General features: G+C 39.9%; 2 protein-coding genes across 2 annotated transcripts in view; both read right to left on the bottom strand.

Annotated features, from left to right (window-relative positions):
• The window catches only part of LOC309700218 (protein NLRC3-like), a gene marked incomplete at both ends in the record, with an annotated part of 41,353 nt that extends 29,771 nt beyond the window's left edge, over window positions 1–11,582 (bottom strand). The window contains 3 exons of the mRNA XM_082523665.1: window positions 8,904–9,149; window positions 9,470–9,632; window positions 11,567–11,582. Of these exons, the coding sequence (XP_082379791.1) occupies window positions 8,904–9,149; window positions 9,470–9,632; window positions 11,567–11,582 (425 nt within the window). The remainder of the gene's footprint in view (window positions 1–8,903; window positions 9,150–9,469; window positions 9,633–11,566) is intronic.
• Window positions 1–17,968, bottom strand: part of LOC309701482 (uncharacterized protein) — a 2,150,955-nt gene that overhangs the window by 1,293,370 nt on the left and 839,617 nt on the right. The gene's annotated exons all lie outside the window — the stretch shown is intronic.

Raw genomic sequence — 17,968 nt, 5'->3', positions numbered from 1 at the left:
TGATTAAAAACTCAGACCCATAGATACAGGAAGTATAACCCTGGTGTAAGAAAGGAAACAGCAACACGGCAGCCATCTTTTTCCTCCCATGCTGACCAGTGTCCCAGCAGAAGCTGGGGTTTGTTAGATCCTGTTCGATCCAGAGGAAACAGGCTAAAAGAGTCGATCAGGGGGGATCATGGTTTTATTATGTGCTCGTTATGATTGAAGCTCTGGTTGTGTGTTAGAGACAGAACCTGCAGATTCCTCCACTCTGCCTCCTCTTCTGCAGGAATCAGCCTCTTGGCTGGTTTTATTCACCAACGTGAATAAAATCATCAAACTAATCCAAGTTCATTGTGAAATGCCTGAAAATGGAGGAATAAATCTGTCAGTTACCGTATAAAGTTTGAGTTTGTCAGTGTTTTACACGGAGACGGTCGTCAGATGTTGAATGTTTAGCATGAATGTTCCACATCTGGAGAAACCTTCAAGATTAAAGCCAGTGAAAAGTGAAGAGTTTCTGCAGCAGCTGCACTTCCTGCAAATCTGTTCTTTCAAAATAAAGTGAAGAGTCTAAAATTATATTCACGACAGGTTTAAAGGTGAAGGTGGTCACATGGTTTTAGTGGAATGCCTACGTGGGCGCGTCTGAGTGATTTTGATTCAGATTCGTGCAGCGTGGAGCAGTAAACACTTGTTTTTGTTCATCTGGACTCATGAATGATTCCAGTTAGCACATTTCCAGCCAATGAAACGTAACTACAGATGAAGACAAACACATTTAAGTTGCCCGACTCTCGAGTGTGGGTGCGTGTTCCCATTTTCAGTCTGTTTTAGTTTTCAGTTTAGAGGAACGCTGCAAACTCACAAAAACTTCTTTCTTGTGAGGTTTTGTTGTCAGACTGATAAAAGCAGCAGCAGCTGGTGTTTGATGAGCAGACGTGTGTTTCCTGTTCTGTAATAATCAGCTTGTTACCATCACATAATGAACTCAGCCGTGACCAATGAGGCCGTCCTTGTGCGGTTCTCTGGCGCTGATTCTGACTGTGACCTTCACCTCTGCTCGTGGCTGAGCTCGTGTTTGTCAGGCTGACAAAATAAAAGCTTCTTCATTTCTGTGGCTGAAGAGGAGTCTGCTCTTCTTCACCAACAGGAAGTGAAACATTTCTCACTGATTCTGAAATCTTCACTTGTCTCACAAATTCACAGTAACACACACACACGGTTGTGTTTTCATATCCTTGTGGGGACATCTATTTGACATCATGCTCTCCTCAGCCTTTTACTCTAACCATTAAGACTGAATGCCTAACCCTGACCTGACTGTCCCTGACACTAAAACCACATTCTGAGTCTCAAAAATGTCTTCAAACTTGTGGGGACGGGCATTTTGGTCCCCACAAAGACATGTAAACATGCACACACACAGGTATTAATGACCTCACAGGTTCATGTTTGGGGCTTTTAGCATCTTTGTGTGTCGGTCAGATCTAATTCACTCTTGTTTTGAGGTTTTGTGCCTTTTTGTTTCATTCTTTGTGCGTTTATTTTCTCTTTAAGCCTTTCAGGACTCGTGCTGTTGGCTTTTTCCTGGTGTGTTATTAGTATTTTTCATTTCTAAACTTATTCTAAAAGAAGGACCGATGGAACATTTATGTGAAAATAAACATGATCATTTAATGTTTTTGTCAATCACAGTGTTGGGACTAACGCGTTATTAAGTAACGTGTTACAGTAACTACGTTATTATTGTGGTAACGAGCACGGTAACTAGTTATTATACTAAAATCAGGAACGCGTTAGTCGTTACTGGGATTTAGATAGGCTCCTTACTCGTTACTTCGTGTGGTGGCTGTCGCGGAGCTTCCACAGATTCAGTAACATTAGCAAGTGGTGGAAGCCAGCAGGTGGAGGAGGGAAAGGGGGATGCAGAAGGAAAAGAGACCCGAGACGGCCGCCGGTCCAAGTGTGAACTGAACTTCAGGTAAGAAGTTATGACCTGCAGTCTCTCTGGGTCAGATATAAGTTTAGGTGGAGTTTATTTTTGTTATTCTGACTTTTTCCGTACTGCATACTAGCTAGCATGACAGAGTTTCTATACAGCTGGGTGGTGCTATGAAGTTAATGATGTTGAACTTTATTTTGTTCATAAGTTATTAGAATTGCCAACCGTCTCATCTGGTATTCAGAGAAAATATTACGCATTTCTTATTGAGGTGAAAAGGAACAGTTAGTCCCGTAATTCAGCTACAATGAAAAAGGCACAAAGCTGGATTTATTCTGTCTTTGCTGCACAGCTGCCTCTTCTTCTCTCATTCTCTCCCCCTCCCTCTCCCGTTTCTACTTCAATCATGAAAACTGATCAATGATCAGCTGATCGTCTCTCTTGTTTGTTTATCTCCCACTTTGCATCAGAAAGAGGAAACCAGCGGAGTTCACGTTAAACAACAGCAGCACGTTTAAGCTTGATCAGCTGTTGTTAGAATTTATTTAATATTAATTTCTAGTATCAGCTGATGTTTGCTGGAGCCACAGCTGCAAAAAAGCTGCCGGTCTCTAGTCACAATGCCCAGGCTGATTTTTTTGTCCCAGTCCAACCCTGTATGCAGCTCATCTGCAGTCTGGTGTTACCTACATCTTCCTATTCAGAAGGCAGAATTTCCGAGTTCTGAGTACAATCGACAGCACCACGACTGCAGTTTTTGTGTTGGATGTAAAAGGCGCACATGATGCTGTGACGTAGGCTAGAATCATGGTGGCGGTCAACGGCGGTCCAGGCGTGGGATTTCTCTCGTGGAAATATGCACCTTATCTTTTCCTTTCTATTGGTAGGTGGCACAGTGCACTTGTGGCAGGTAAGCAAGCTAGAAGACTGGCAAAGTTATGGAAGCAACACATTAACAAGAGAATTCTGAGTAAAACCAAAGTTACTTTCCCTAGTAACTAGTTACTTTGAAAGTAACGAGTAACTTGAAGTAACTGAGTTACTTTTGATAGAAGTAACTAGTAATGTAACTAAGTTACTAATTTAAAGTAACTTACCCAACACTGGTCAATCATTAAAAATAAATCCTGGTCTTTCATTTTGGTGCTGCATTGTTCACAGAAACACATATTTTCCTGTTTCTTTCTGTTTGTGTGTTTCTGCTTTTGCCTGTTTAGCGCTGCTGAGCAGGAAAACCCAGACGAACAAAAACCTCTTTTAAGTAAATGTTTGAGTCACTTTGGGTCTGAAATGTAAAAATCTGCAGACTGAAACAGATTTGAAGGCATCACAGGAACAGCCTCACATTCAAAACATGAAAGAGAGGACTTTTATTTTGAAACACTCAGGAAATGACAGAGGGAAAGTTTTTTAATTAAAACAAATTATTAGTTTATACAACCACCAAAACTATGATGATCCTCCTTCTCCCTAAGATGGCAAACTGAAACACAAGTTTCCTTGTGGCTCAGGAAACTAACCACTCCAAGTTGGTGACTTTTGGAGATTTATTTTCCTGGATGATTGAGAATGCATCAAGACGAACACAAAAGGAAGTTCACCGCTTTTAGCAGCTCCCCCCCAGACAAACAAAGAGGCAGTTGGCAGTTAGAAATCAGCAATCATTCACACACCCCCACTCCCCTCCAGAATTCTCAGGTAACAACCTAATTTACATATGAATGACTAGCCAATTTAGCTTCCACTTGGCTGAAGCTAAAGCCTAGCTAAAAGCCTACCAGCCATTTGGCAACTCAGCCCATCACACGTCCACGTCTCTCCTTGTTTCGTCTTTTATTATGAAAGGGTTGTGTTTCCATGTTCAGTGTGTTTCATGTTGCTTCCCCTGTGGTGTCAGGTTCATTTGTGTCAGCTGTGTTTCCACTTCCCTCCTTTCTCTTCTGTGTATTTAAGTCCGCTGTCTTCCTCTGGGCAGTGTTGGTGCGTTTTCCTCCGTTCACGTTATTCCGGGTTTCAGGTTATCTCCTGATTCTGTTTAGGTCCATGTTCATGTTCATGTTTTTTCATCAGAGTTTCTCGCATGCACCTCCTCGGATTCATGTTCATGTTTTTCTTGTCATAGTTGTCATAGTCATACCGAGTTATTCCCAGGATAGGTTTTAGTTTTAGTTTCCGCTCCTGTTTGCTGGGCCTTGTTTTGTGTTCGTGTTTTTCAACCTAATAAATGGTTTGTTTTTTTGTTAAGATTCAGTTCCATCTCTCCCTTGTCTGCTTCCGGGTTCATATTGCAATCACATCAGCCACAGTGACAATAAACTTATTTTGATTTTTAACTTTCTTTATTTTTTCAACAATATTATGTATATATAAACATTTTGCATCTTACAATATAAAGCCTGGATCCTGCACATATTGCACTTTGAACTTGAACTGTGTTGTCTGTTTATTGGAGATTGTACTACTTGAATTCATTATCCTGGTGATATAACACATTAATTCTCCATTTGGAATCAATATAGTATATAATACAGTATCTGTCTATTCATCTATATAGCTATTGAATTGAACTGGAGTGAATGGAAGAGAATTAAATAATGGATTTCATGTTCATGTTTATCTATGTTGTAACAGTGACGACTTGAGACATCTGTTTGGCACTATATGAAGAGAATTAAATAAAATTTAAATAAAAATGATATTAACTGTATTTATACATTTTATATTTTTGGATGAGACACTGTCAGTGTGCTGTTATATAACTCAGGTATTTTTAAGGCCTGACTGGTGGCATTGGTGCCCATTGCTTTACTGTGCTGTTGGATGTGTATGTGGGCTATCCCTTGTACCTGACATTTGATTGGGCATCACTGTGTTGCTATGGTATGATCCTGGTAGTTGTTGTTAATAAAACAATAACAAATTCAAATTCAAACATTGCTGCATTCTTCTGTCACTGAGGATTCCAAACCTGCACTCAGTCTCCTCATTACTTTGGTATTGAACAGACAAACTTTGGAGCTCCTGCAAACTTTATTAACAAACTGCAAATATTTTACACAAATCTGCGACTGACAACAAGCACAGAGACTTCAAACAATCACTGAAGTAAGGACTGAAAGATTTACTTTAAAACAACAATGATTAAGACCTTTTTCGTAAGGTTGTTTTCCCTTGATTGCCAGCTGTTACTGTTTTTATCTTCATATCTTTCATATTTGTCCACCTAAACAATGCTTTAATGATACAGTTTGAGAAGTTTGATATGAATTTATCCAACTGACTTGAAAAAGAAACTGACAACTGTCCTGTAATCTTACACAGAGAAACCAAATCCTGCGTCTTTGCCTTGACAGACGCCTAAAATGGCTCGAGCTGTGTTAAGTTACCCTTCACTGTGTCTGTTTCTAAACATTAAATCGTGTGAATTTTTAAAGAAAAATCCAACAACAACAATAATAATATGTAACAGAGCAAAACGTCAGATGACTTAAATGTTCCTCTGCAACACAAAGTCAAAGTCTGCCTCCTCCACAGGCAAAGGAGAAGCTCCCACGCTCATCCAGTGCAGACCGTTGTGCTCTGGACAATGAAGTTCCCGCTTTCATGTTCCGACCTATCAGCGCACCTGCATGTGAGCTCCTAAGTCCACCACCTGCTGATGCCAGCTTTCAGTCGAAGGACACAGACAAGATCATGCATCCAGATTTGAAAAACGATCGTTCATCCCTGGATGATGACGTGATGTTTTTCATGTGTCCTAGCGATGTTCCTCTGCCTCCGAGACCTCCACCCACTGCAGAGGTAGGTCTCTGCAGAAAGCGCAGATATTCTACTGCTTTTTCTGTTAATGATGAAGAGGAACATTTGATGCCCAAACGCATGAGGCTGATGAGTTGGGATGTCTCTAAGTCTCCAGCTGCTGAGAAGGAGTATGTTTGCTTTACGTGTCCTGAAGACAAGAGGTCTGAGTTACCTCTCAGCTCCCTCCAAGGCCATCCACCATCACAGGTCAATAATAATGACACTGACCAGTGTACCATTCTGCTGCCTCCTGAAATCCCAGTACCTCCAAGTCCTGCCCCTGTTGGAGTTCTAGAAACTGTTGATTTTCCTTGTGTTGATAATTAAATACATGTTTGTGGTAATAAATACATTTTTGAGCAAATACATGTTGAGATGATTCGGTTGATTATGATGGTTATAATTATCCAAAAAGTATTATTCCTAATAAGATCTTTACTTTTTATACTTATTTTCTCCATGACCTATTTTGATGTCTGTTTTGAAGATCCACTCATATCATGACAGTATGCTTATTCTCAGTAGAGTGTATAGCCACATGTGAACAAATAATAAATTAAAGTCACTCATTAACAACTTACCACATACGCCGGAGCTGAATTCAAGATGTAAGCAGACGTTTCACAGATATCTTGGTTGTCTTTCCATTTCCTACACTAACAGTATCCTGAGAATTGGCTTATAGAGCTGATATAAAGGTGAAATTTGATGACTTAATCGAAGCATCATCAGCTTAAATGCAAATGAATCCACTGTACTTGAGGTAACCTAACACTGACCATGAACGCCACAATCACTGTGCGCCAGTCCAACACAGTGCTTTACTGTGAACTCACCACAGTACTGCAAACTAAAGTGTTTATCTTCCAGTCCAATCCAATCCATCTTTATTGAGAAAGCACTTTAAAAAACCCAGGACAAAACCAAAGTGCTGTACAGTAAATGAGTTAAGAACAATAGAATAAAACATAACAGTAAAAAAATAAAACACATAATACATAAAAAATGTAAACAGCCCTATATTTCAAAACAAGATAAAACAGCAAAAATAAACTAAAAAACTCAAACTAAAAACCAACATCTTACAAGGTGTCAAAGGTCAGGGTGAAGAGATGAGTTTTCAGGAGTGATTTAAGAACAGGCAGAGAAGAAGCCTGTCTAATCTCTAAAGGCAGATCGTGTCACAGTTTCAGAGATGCTGCAGCAAAAGCACGATGTCCTCTAAGTTTACGCTCAGTCCTGGGAACATTCAGGAACAGCTGATCAGCTGACCTGAGACAGCGGGTGGGTTTATAAGACTGTGGCAGCTCAGAGAGTTAAGATGCAGCTAGGTCATGGAGAGCTTTAAGAGACATTAATACCAATAAGCTGCTAACATGATGTTGTATTTTATTTACATGTCTGTTTTAGCTCTTTAACATTTGCATCTGTCTAACTGGCTAACCATGCAAGACTATTGTAAGCATTGCTCTGTAATAGTGCGACATTTTGGACCCCAGGAGGTCCTTCTGTATCTGCACGATGTTTGACCTGCAGTCTTTATAGCCGCCTATGTATATTCTTTTAAACCTTTTTATTGTTTTTAAATGATAGTTACGGACCAAATGTTAAACTATATAGTTGAATATATAGTTAAAGTGTTTCTCTAGATACAGAGAAAGGTTTTACATCAAAAGGTCATCTGTCTGCATATAAAACAGAAGCTTTCATGCAGATGCACTTCCTGTTTACAGACTTTGAGGTTTAGGTAGTGACGGGGGTGATTTACTGAGCGTGTAAGTTTTCCTCCTGTCAACACACTCTACAATGCCGCCCACATGCCACTCCTGTCCAGTCTTGAAAGCAAAACATGTATGTATAGTATAAAATGGTGAAATGCTGATTTCCATGTTTCAATTGAATCACTTGATTGTAATCAATTGATTGCAGAGACTTTTGTCAAGACCCTATAGAATCAGAAGTCCCGTGAACATGCACTAATAAAAGCTGCAGTTGTAATAAGGGATAAAGTGGTGTGCACAATGTGTGTTTGGATAAGATGTCAGTAATGCATTCACATTAAAATCACAGGGTTTCTTTCTTTTTCTTCTTTTTCTTACATATCATGTAAAAAAAACACTCCTGCAGCATTTTTTCTCTGCCACAGATTTAGGAGAGGAAGAGTCCAGCATTTCAACACCTGTGCAAATGTTAGTTTATTTGATAGGTGCATCAGTAGTAATTATTTAAATTAGAGTTTTCAGCAGTGTTGTTGTATTTACAGCAAAGTGCCTGCAAAGTGTAAAAACTAATTAACTGATGATACTAGACCCTTAAAAGAGATAAACACCACTAGTCAAGTCATAATGGCTACTTACAAATACATAACCACTCAACACAACCCACACAGTGATCTAATGCACAAAAACAAAGGAGACTTAAACTGGCTGAATCAATTACTGTAAAGAAAACATGGAGGAAGGCTTCCTGTGGTGTCTGGCTGCAGTATAGGTCATAAACCTGCCTCCTGCATTACAGCAGACAGGTCAGGGGTCAAATGAAAAGCAAAATGTTTACCTCAGATTAGGGATGCACCGATACCACTTTTTTGGAAACGAGTACGAGTACTTGCATTTCAGTACTCGCCGATACCGAGTACTTAATAAAAACATGATTTAAATTTACAGGTAACAGCTTTAGTCCTATAATTTAACAACAAACAAACAAGGGACTGGTTTGGAATTAAGAACATTTATTTAAAATAAAAGCATGTTGTATGCAACATATTACAGAATAAATAATTATAAAAAAATTTAAACAGTGACAGTGCAACTCAAGTATTTTTCAGTTTATTTTAAACTCTGCCGCTTTGGACAACACAAGGGGCATTAATAAACATCTTTGCCATTTAGTGCACAATATGTGAATAAACTAACAACATCCACCGACATAGAACTGTGGCAGTCAGTGCAGCTGAGGTAGGTATTAACATCAAGTCTAAGATGACTCACTAAATGGAGAGAAACAGTGAGTGGCAGGGTTTTTTAAGAAAAGTAGCTTTTCTGCATCATCAGCAGTCAGACTGTTTCTGTTTTCATCTATAATGTGTGACACTGAGCTAAAAAGCCTTTCACTGTCCACACTGCTACATGGGGCTGAGAGCTATTTACAGGCTATTTTAGCCAAAGTGGGGAACCTGATTTTGTTGACACCCCAGTACTTCAGAGGACTGTCTTCACGAGGGCTTGGGGCCTCTCCGAGGTATGTGTCGAGCTCAATGGCAGCACCTGCTGCCAGCGGCAGCCTGGGCCTTGAGGAACAGTTTAGCAGGAGGTTCTGCAGCTTCTGCCCGACTCCCCTCTGCCTCACCTCTAGAAGCTCCTGCTTCAGGTGCAGCTTGGCCTCTGGAGCAGTGTTGTTGGAGAAGAAGCGCTCTTTATACCTGCACAAAATTCATAAATGTATTAATATGTGGAAAAATAGGACTGATGTCATGTAATACGTGCTCTTCCAGCGTGTCTGTATGTCCTGCTGCAGTCTCTTTATTGGCTGGTTGAGCTGTCCCTGAATGTCCTCGAGGCGGGAGTAGGCTAAGTCGGAATGTTTAAAATGCCCAACTATTTTCCGTCCCACTGCTTTAGCATCAGCTATGCTCCTCTGTGCTAATAAGCGTGGGTAAATAAGCGTGGGCAAACTCTTTGTACTCGTTGTCGTGTTGGGATTTTAGGTGCTTGATTAAATTACTTGTGTTAAATGCGCTACCTTTTGAGCCTCCTCTGGACAATTTCGATGAGCACAATTTGCAGTCCGCCTTTGTTTTCGTGTCTTCGTTCACTTTGAAATAGTTCCACACGGCTGACTTGTCTCGCCTCGCTTTCTCCCAGCTCTGAGATGCAGCCGGGGCCTGGGGGCGGGCACTCGGCGCCTGTGATTAACCCCTTACATGCCGCTCAAACATAGACAGGTCTCAGACCGTGGTATCAGTCCTCGGTATCGGGGAACTTTTAACGAGTACTTTAGAAAATGTGGTATCGAGGCCGATACCAGATACCGGTATCGGTGCAACCCTACCTCAGATTAAATATTTCCCAAAGTAAATTGGACTGAACTGGCCAGTTAAATACACGAGGGGATACGAATAGAAAAAAAATATATCTAAAAACAAAGAATGAAAACCAACTATTAATTTAATACTTAAGTCTGTGAAGGTTCTCAGTCATCCAGGTCATTGTAGTCTAAGGAGCTTGGAAGGAAAAGCGTCTGGACTTCTTGAGTTGCTTGAAGACGTTTCACCTCTCATCCGAGAAGCTTCTTCAGTTCTAAGGGTCAATGGTGGGGAGTCCCAGACTTAAAACCAGTGGGAGTTTCCCCCCAAAGAGGGACAAAGGACCCCCTGATGATCCTCTACCTAATCACATGAGCCAAGGTGTGAAAGCGGGTGTGGGTCCTAATCAGCCAGGGTTTCGGGTGAGCTCATTGTGAAACCTGGCCCCACCTTATCATGTGATTTCCTGAGGTCAGATGGCCCAGGATGTAAATGGTCTGAGATCCCTTCCCAGACGCCTTAACGTCCAATGAAAAAAAACACATCAGTAGTAATATACCTATAGCTTTCCCCCCACCCCACCCCGAGGGCATTTGCCCCCCACCCCTCTCCCCCACACCCCCCACCCCGAGGGCATTTTCCCCCCTCCCCTATCCCCCGCCGCGTCCATGTGCGTGTGCACGTGCGCGAGAACGGACTTTTTGCACGTGCGTGTGTGTCCGTTGTGTTGTGTTACTTTAGTCTAAGCATGGGTTTATAGTGTTCAAGCAACGGGCAAAAACTGTAATGATCAATGGTAATTGAAGAGGAACCCTGGCTCGGGACATTTTCATGACAAGTGTCAGCGCAGACATCTACTAACGAGAGAACATGTTTTATCATCATAAACACGGTGATGTGAAGCATCGTTAAAGTGTCACTTCAGTAATGTTGACTCGTGTTTTTAATAATGACTTTAAAACACTCATTTCTGTGGTTTATTTTAAGTTTACAGAATATAACATGTGGTAAGACGACGAGTTTTACTTCTCACTGTCCGTGTCATGTGTATCTATTTATCATGTATGCTACTTTGCCGACAATGTTTCATTGTGTTCATGAAATAAACCAGACTTTCACTGTCTGCATCTTTTACTGTTTTCTGCTTTTATTCACTCCAAGTTTGACAAACCTACAGATATCCAGAGTTAACTCACTAACAATGTGGAGCAGTCTCAGTGTATTTAGCTGCTTTTTCCCTGAACACAACCAACTGAGAGAAACACCTGTAGGCCTCACTTTGGTCATTTTGAACGCTGAAGGAGATTTGTTCCATAGACACCTTATACTAGTGTTTCCTGCACTACTATGTTCTATTTAAATCCAGATTCCTTTTATAGTTTGCAGTGAAATTTGTTAAACCGTTGCTTAATGGGACAGAAGTACAAGTCACTCTTTACTAACACATTTATAGATGAGTTTATTGCTGAACGACACAGCTAGCAGTCTCACACACTCTTTAGGTTTTTCAACTTTTGTGTGTAATGGTTTAGTCTATCAAACCTTACCCTTTTCTCCCCAGTATCACAACAGTATGACTCCCAAAGTACAGATCAGTAAACAACCAATGATTCTAAATCCAGAACAGAAAGATACAGTTGGAAGATGAATGATTGCGTTTTTATGATGTGTAGTAAAACGACCCCCTCTTCTTCTTCTCTGTGTTGTTGTTGTTCTTGTGTGTGCGTGTGTGTGTGTGTGTGTGTTAGCCCTACTTAAAAAACATCTGAATTTCATTTAGAAATGAGATTCTAAGTTGTAAGCAGAAATCTTACGCTCAGCCAGAAGCATGTTTCCCCACTTTCACAATGCTGAGGTGTCAAATCCACAACCCCCAACAAATGGTTTGTTACACGCGGGTGTGAAGGCCAAGCTTTACTTACACAGCCTCACACACAGTAGATTTTTAAAGTTTTTGGTTACAGGGGTTTAGCCACAGATGCAACATCCACTTTTGATAAAGATCACTCCACCTGTTTATTTCTTAAGAAATTAAGCATCTTTATTAAGCTTTTATTTATAAATGTCTACACAATAATAGACACCGTGTGCTCTGAGACATTATAGACTTCTACTTCCATCGGTTTGCATTTTAAACTCCCAGCCTTTCAGTTTGTTATGAACGACTTATATTTCTAACATTTTGTGATATAAAAGTGAACCATGCGACTTTTTTTATTTGGAATGACTTAAGACACGAGTTATTTAAACAATTCTAAATGACAGTGTGATGGCCATAGTACTTTATGTGGGCCAAATGTGTTAAGGATAATGTTTATCAATGTAAAATTGCAAAGAACTTGTGGATAGAATATACCATTTTGTAAACAGTTACCTCAGAAGCTGTACTGGTAGATCTATGTATGTAAGGTAAAACTATCCACAGTACTTCCACTTCACCTGTGAGTGTACAAACACTGGAGGGACATATATTGTCCATATCAGTGTCACTGTGGAAGGTAAATGCATTTTGGTTTCTTTATCTGACACAGTTATTCAGCACTGTGTTAGCATTGTATTGACCTGCTTATGTGTTTTTTATTCTTGTAATTTGTTCATTTCTTTTCTTCTTATTTTCACTGACAGCAGTTTAAATACTCTCACTGACTCATTTATCAGGTACATCTTTGAACCGAGTTGGACCACCTTCAGCCATCAAACATGTCTTCATTTTTTGTGGCACAACAAGGCGCTAAAAACATTCCTCAAAGATTCTCAAGACATATTGAAATTACATCATCACACAGTTGCTGCAGATTCGTCAGCTGCTCTTACTTGAAGCAAACTTTCTGTTGCACCACATCCCAAAGGTGCTCTGCTGGATTGAGATCTGGTGACTGCGCAGGCCGTACATGATTTGAGCGCCGTGACATGGTGTGGTATCCTGCTGGAAGCAGCCATCAGACGATGGGTATTTTTTGGGCATAAAGACATGAATGTGGTCAGCAACAACCTTCAGGCAGGCTGTGGTGTTTAAATGATGCTCAGTGGTTACTACAGGGTCCAAAGTTTGCAAAGAAAATCCCCCACAGAGCATTACACCACCAGCAGTCTGAACTGTTAGAAATCAACTCATCGGGCAAGGCATCGTTTTTTTAGTCTTCTGTTGTCCAGACTTGCAAACTGTAGCCTCAGCTTGCTGTTGTTAGAGGACAGCAGTGATATCCAGTGTGGTCCGCTCTGCCTCAAGGTTTGATGTGTAAACAGCATTTTTACCCAGAGAATCACAGCTCACTGGATATTTTCTATTTTTCAGACCATTGTCTGTGAACAGAGATGATTGTGTGGGAAAATCCCAGCAGATCAGCAGTTTGTGAAGCACTGGGACCAGTAACATGTGCCATGTTGCTCTGTTTGAGCATTGATTTGCTGACATTTTATTATTTTATTAACCTTTATTTAACCAGGAAGATGAAGCTGACATGTGATTGACAAATGAAATGAACACTGAAATATTTGTGTTACACCCTGAACAAGTATACCTCATAAAGTGGCCAGTGAATGTATATAAGCAGTTGGACCAATTTCAGTTCATAGTAATATTCAGAAAAGATGCAAAAGAAGAAGAAGAAGACAAAAGAAAAGAGCACAATGACAATATTTAAAGCTCTGTGGTTATAAAACTGGGGTTTCATTACTTCACTCAGAGTTTCAGTAGACGTAAACTGTGTTTGATTTGTGTTTTGATTTCCAGGAAATGAAAGTAAATGATTTTACTGACAAATGCATTTTTTCAATGATTTAGACACAAACGAGGCCCACACTTCAGCAGACAAATCTTTTTCCGTTTATCTGCCCGGTGTTGTGATCATCTTTATAACTGGAGTTATCGTGGGATTTATCTACTGGAGGAAAAGTAATGGGTGAGACTATTTTTGCTGCAGTAACTCAAAGATGATATAGATGTAGAGAAAGTAAAAGGAAACATCGCATTTCAATAAATGAGAATTCGGTGTATGTTAAACATCATGTCTAGAATGAACACTTTTTATCCTTCCAAAAATAATTATCATTATTAAGAGAGAAGATAATATAAATGTAGATGTTCTTACTTGATTTTTCTCTGTTTGAATGTGAATAGTGTTACACTAATGCTGACATCCTTTCTTATCAACGTGGCTGCTTAAGGTCAGGAACATCTGGAGTGTCTGTACCTGAAAATCCCAACGGTTTGGTGAGCAATTTATTGCTACGATCTACAGCAGCTAGTTAAAAGTTTGCCAGTAAACATAAAACATGTACATTTATGTTTTAGGATGTTAACTACTTATATAGATAATTACAGATTAGTGTTATAATACTATTAGTGCCAACTTCAGTGTCCTTTATTTTGTGAAGAAGCTCTTACAGAAATGAGCAGAAACATTAAATAATCCAGGCAACAGATGGAGAGATTTAAAGATCAATAGAGTGTGTGGGTAGACCGGGTTGAACTTGATTAATACCTAAAATATTTCACTTTTCTAAAGGATGACGATGAGCCAGATCAGCCCTATACAAACCTTCAGCAGCCATCGAGTGATTCCTACCAGACTATCATCTCAGTGAACCATCAACACGACAACAAGACACGCTCAGCAAGAAGCACAGGAACTGTGGGAGTGGATAATAAAGCTCTATGAAACATTTTAAAGTATATAAAACTTTAGGTGACATACTAATATAATAATATTCATATATTATAATAAATGCCCATCTTTTCACACTGGATAGTTGTTTCCCAGTAATGGAGACCATTCAGTCATAATACTCCAACTCAGGCTCTCAGATTTAATACAATACAAACACAATAAACTGTGGCAAACATGACTCTTTGTATCAGACTAGTTTTGTTTTTGAACAAACATCTCATCATAATTTGAACACAATGTCCATCCAGATAAACAGAGAGATCAGTCTGGCTTAAACAATGTTGGTGGTTTACCTTCTACTGTCCTTCCACTTTTATGCACTTCTATTTTAGACATAGTAAAAGTTTCAGTGTAGACACAAGAGGTGAAATAAGGAGGGTGCAAGTCTTCCTGCTTTCACTATAGTCTACCTCACACTGTCAGCCACAGTTACTTCCTCACCAGCATGACTGCACGGAAACTCTGCTTTCTCCTGCTTCTGCTTGTGGTTTTTAGCAGTGAAGGTAAATATATATAATTAAAAAAGAAAAGCTGTAAAGCCAGGTGTTTAAGAAGAAAGCTTTAGTTAGGTTAGTGAAATAATATATGTGATTGATTTTCCCACAACAACAAATATATAGAAACTATAATCCCGATTTTGTTTCATTTTAACTGGAACAATTTATAGAGACTCTTGTGAAGACAATTGGAAAGAAACCCGATTCCACTCAAATATGCAGCAAAACAACTCTGAATATTACTGTGATGATACTGTGTGAGATCAGCACAGAGAGGAGCCGAGGAGAACAGTGTCGTCTGCTCTATCGTTACGACCGAGGCTTTATTCATGGCTGTGACTCCAGGTTCACACTGATCAAAGAAAATGAGACTGTGTTTCTCCACCTGCTCAACTTAACATCTGAAGACAGTGGGAACTACACCTGTGAGTGTGGATTTCGTGGTGGATTGTATGTTCTCCATCTCAGTGTGACTGTGAGAGGTAAAAACATTTTCTATTTATACCCACACCGCAGATTCAAGGTGGATGTTTGGAACTGCGTTAACACTTTCTTTTCTGTCATACATGGTTTGAGGTCGTCATTCCCGCCTGCAGCGGATTAATGAAAGGTTTCAGTCAGGAGATGAACATCTGGAATGTTTTTAAGCTGTTCTTCAGGCTAATTTGTTTAAAATTTCATTATAAAACTGCTCCAATCACAACTTTGGTGTTATTTCATCAGTGAAATGTTTGAATGATGCAATTGTAACTCTAATGTAATGAAAAGATAAACATGTTTTCCACCTTCATATAACAGGTTAATGCAAATTTCGTGACTTTTCATGTTTTCAAAATGAAGTTTTTTTGTTGTGTGTGGCAACATTCAACAGACGATGGAGATTCTTCTGGCATGAAGTTCATGGCTACAGTTCCCATCATTTCTGCTGCTGCTTCACTCATCAGTGTGGCTGTGATAACCTGTGGTTACAGCCTGAGGAGAAATCCTCGCAGGTGAAAACTTTTACTGACGCACTTAAACTCATGAAATGACCCTTTGAAATCACTTGAGCACATTACTGCATACAGCAGCCACTGTGGTGTTCAAAGTATCTCATAGGTTCTTTTAAAACACCACACATTAGTTGTAGACATAGCTAGTCTTGTTTTTGAGGTATTTTTCACCCCATGACCTCTGATGTTTTTATCCTAACAGAGAAAACAGATCAGGTCTAACTAACTTAACAGGATCTGAAACTCGCCAGATGTTTGTGAGTTTTCCATAGTTCTGTTTTACACTTAATTGTGCCGAGGCTGCAGTGCATTATGTCTGTGTTTTAAGCTGCACTTTAATTAAATGTAAATGACAGTGTAAATTGTTGTTTAGGACAAAGAGGTCCGTTACATGAGCCTTCATCGGCAAAACATCGATGTCTACCAAACTATCTCCTCCGGTCGCCTTCATCATGATGCTGAGGCCACTGCATGTCACAGTCATGTACAATAATAATCAGAGATGGAGTTTTTATCCTGACTACGTGATCTATAAAACTATGATGCTAGACATGCTATCTATAAAAGACACTGACATTTTAACTTGCCAGCATCATGTGTACTGTTAGTTTGTTTTGCACTGAAAAAAGAGAAAAATATTAACGTCCAGTAAAACTTGTAATGATGTTGTGAATGAATTGCCTTAATTCATGGCTTTTAACACCATTTAATTTCTGTTTTTTATCTGGTTTGAACGTTGAAAATCCTGCCACTTGGCTCTGTGGCCTCTGCCACCATTATGGTTTTTGCTATACTGGTCCACTTGATAGTCATATTTGATGATGATTTTACTTTATTTTGAGTCATTAGAATCAGAACGGGGGTCAGGAAAGAAGAAAAAAGATAAGCTGGGGAGAAAGTTAACAGAAGAAGAGGGAAAAATAGAGAAGAAGAGAAATAGATGGAGAGGAAGAGAGAAAACATACTGAAAATCTATTTCATCATCTGCTGAAAAACACAAGGAAAAACCAACACAGTGGGGAACCCACAGCAACAACCAATAATATGCAGTAAGTAGGCTAGTAAGTAGTAGTAAATAATAGATATTAAATGTTACTGAGCAGTAAATGGGCCCAGAGGGCCGAGACCTGAGGGCACCCCACCCGCAGCACAGGCCCAACAGAGCCAGGGGGCCGGGCCCCACCGAGCAGCCGCCCAGAGTGAGCCACTAAACACAGAGAACCACTAATGCACTGTGGGTGGGGGCACCAGCTACTGGCAGGAAGTGTGGTGGGGGGAAATAATACGTGACTATTTTTATGTGGAGTGGAATTAAACTGCCATAGAATATGCTTGTGGTGGATTTGACTCAACACAAGCGTATTGTCAAAGTGTTCTTTGGCATGCATCGAGACAGTTTCTCAGATACTGAAGTGACTTGAGCAGAGCCAGTTAAAGCCTACTGTGCTTGAGTGGGCAGCTCAAGTTTCCACCTGGAAGGTTTAGTGAGACAAAGACAGGAAGTTAAAGCTGCTGACTAATAATCTGCAGGTTCCTGATTTGAGTCTCTGTTAAGAGGATGGTGTCTCTGAGATAATTGCTTTTGTGCATCGATAAATAAACAGGGAAATAAATGAATAGAAAAAAGCATCCGAGCGGATGTGCACCGATGGTGTGCCCACTGGTCTTAAAGTGCCTTTGCGCCCCTTACCATTTATGGAGGTCCTATTTGGGCACATTGGCATGGACCTATAGTGTACATGGATATTGCTTTGTATTAGTTCTGGTATATTATACAACACAATAACATGATGCAGTGCTGCTGTGCACCATTTCTGCAAAGAGTGTGGTGCAAGCAAGGAAGATAAGATAACTCTTGCACAGTCATACCTAGTACAATAATACAACAAAATTGGAAACTGTCCCACCATAACACAATCATTTAGATACAATATTGGACTTTGTTTACATGTAACTGCACAAATAGAATTTAGAAATGTAATTATTGACAAGAGTGAACAACCACTTATAATGTAATCTACAGCTGTGACCAAACAGATAGAGAATCAGAAGTGTTG

This window comes from Aulonocara stuartgranti (genome assembly GCF_965226115.1).
Source record: "Aulonocara stuartgranti genome assembly, chromosome: 23".
In the NCBI taxonomy this organism is placed as follows: Eukaryota; Metazoa; Chordata; class Actinopteri; order Cichliformes; family Cichlidae; genus Aulonocara; species Aulonocara stuartgranti.
The sequence above is the reverse complement of the archived record's forward strand: the minus strand, read 5'-3'. Positions and strand labels throughout refer to the sequence as shown.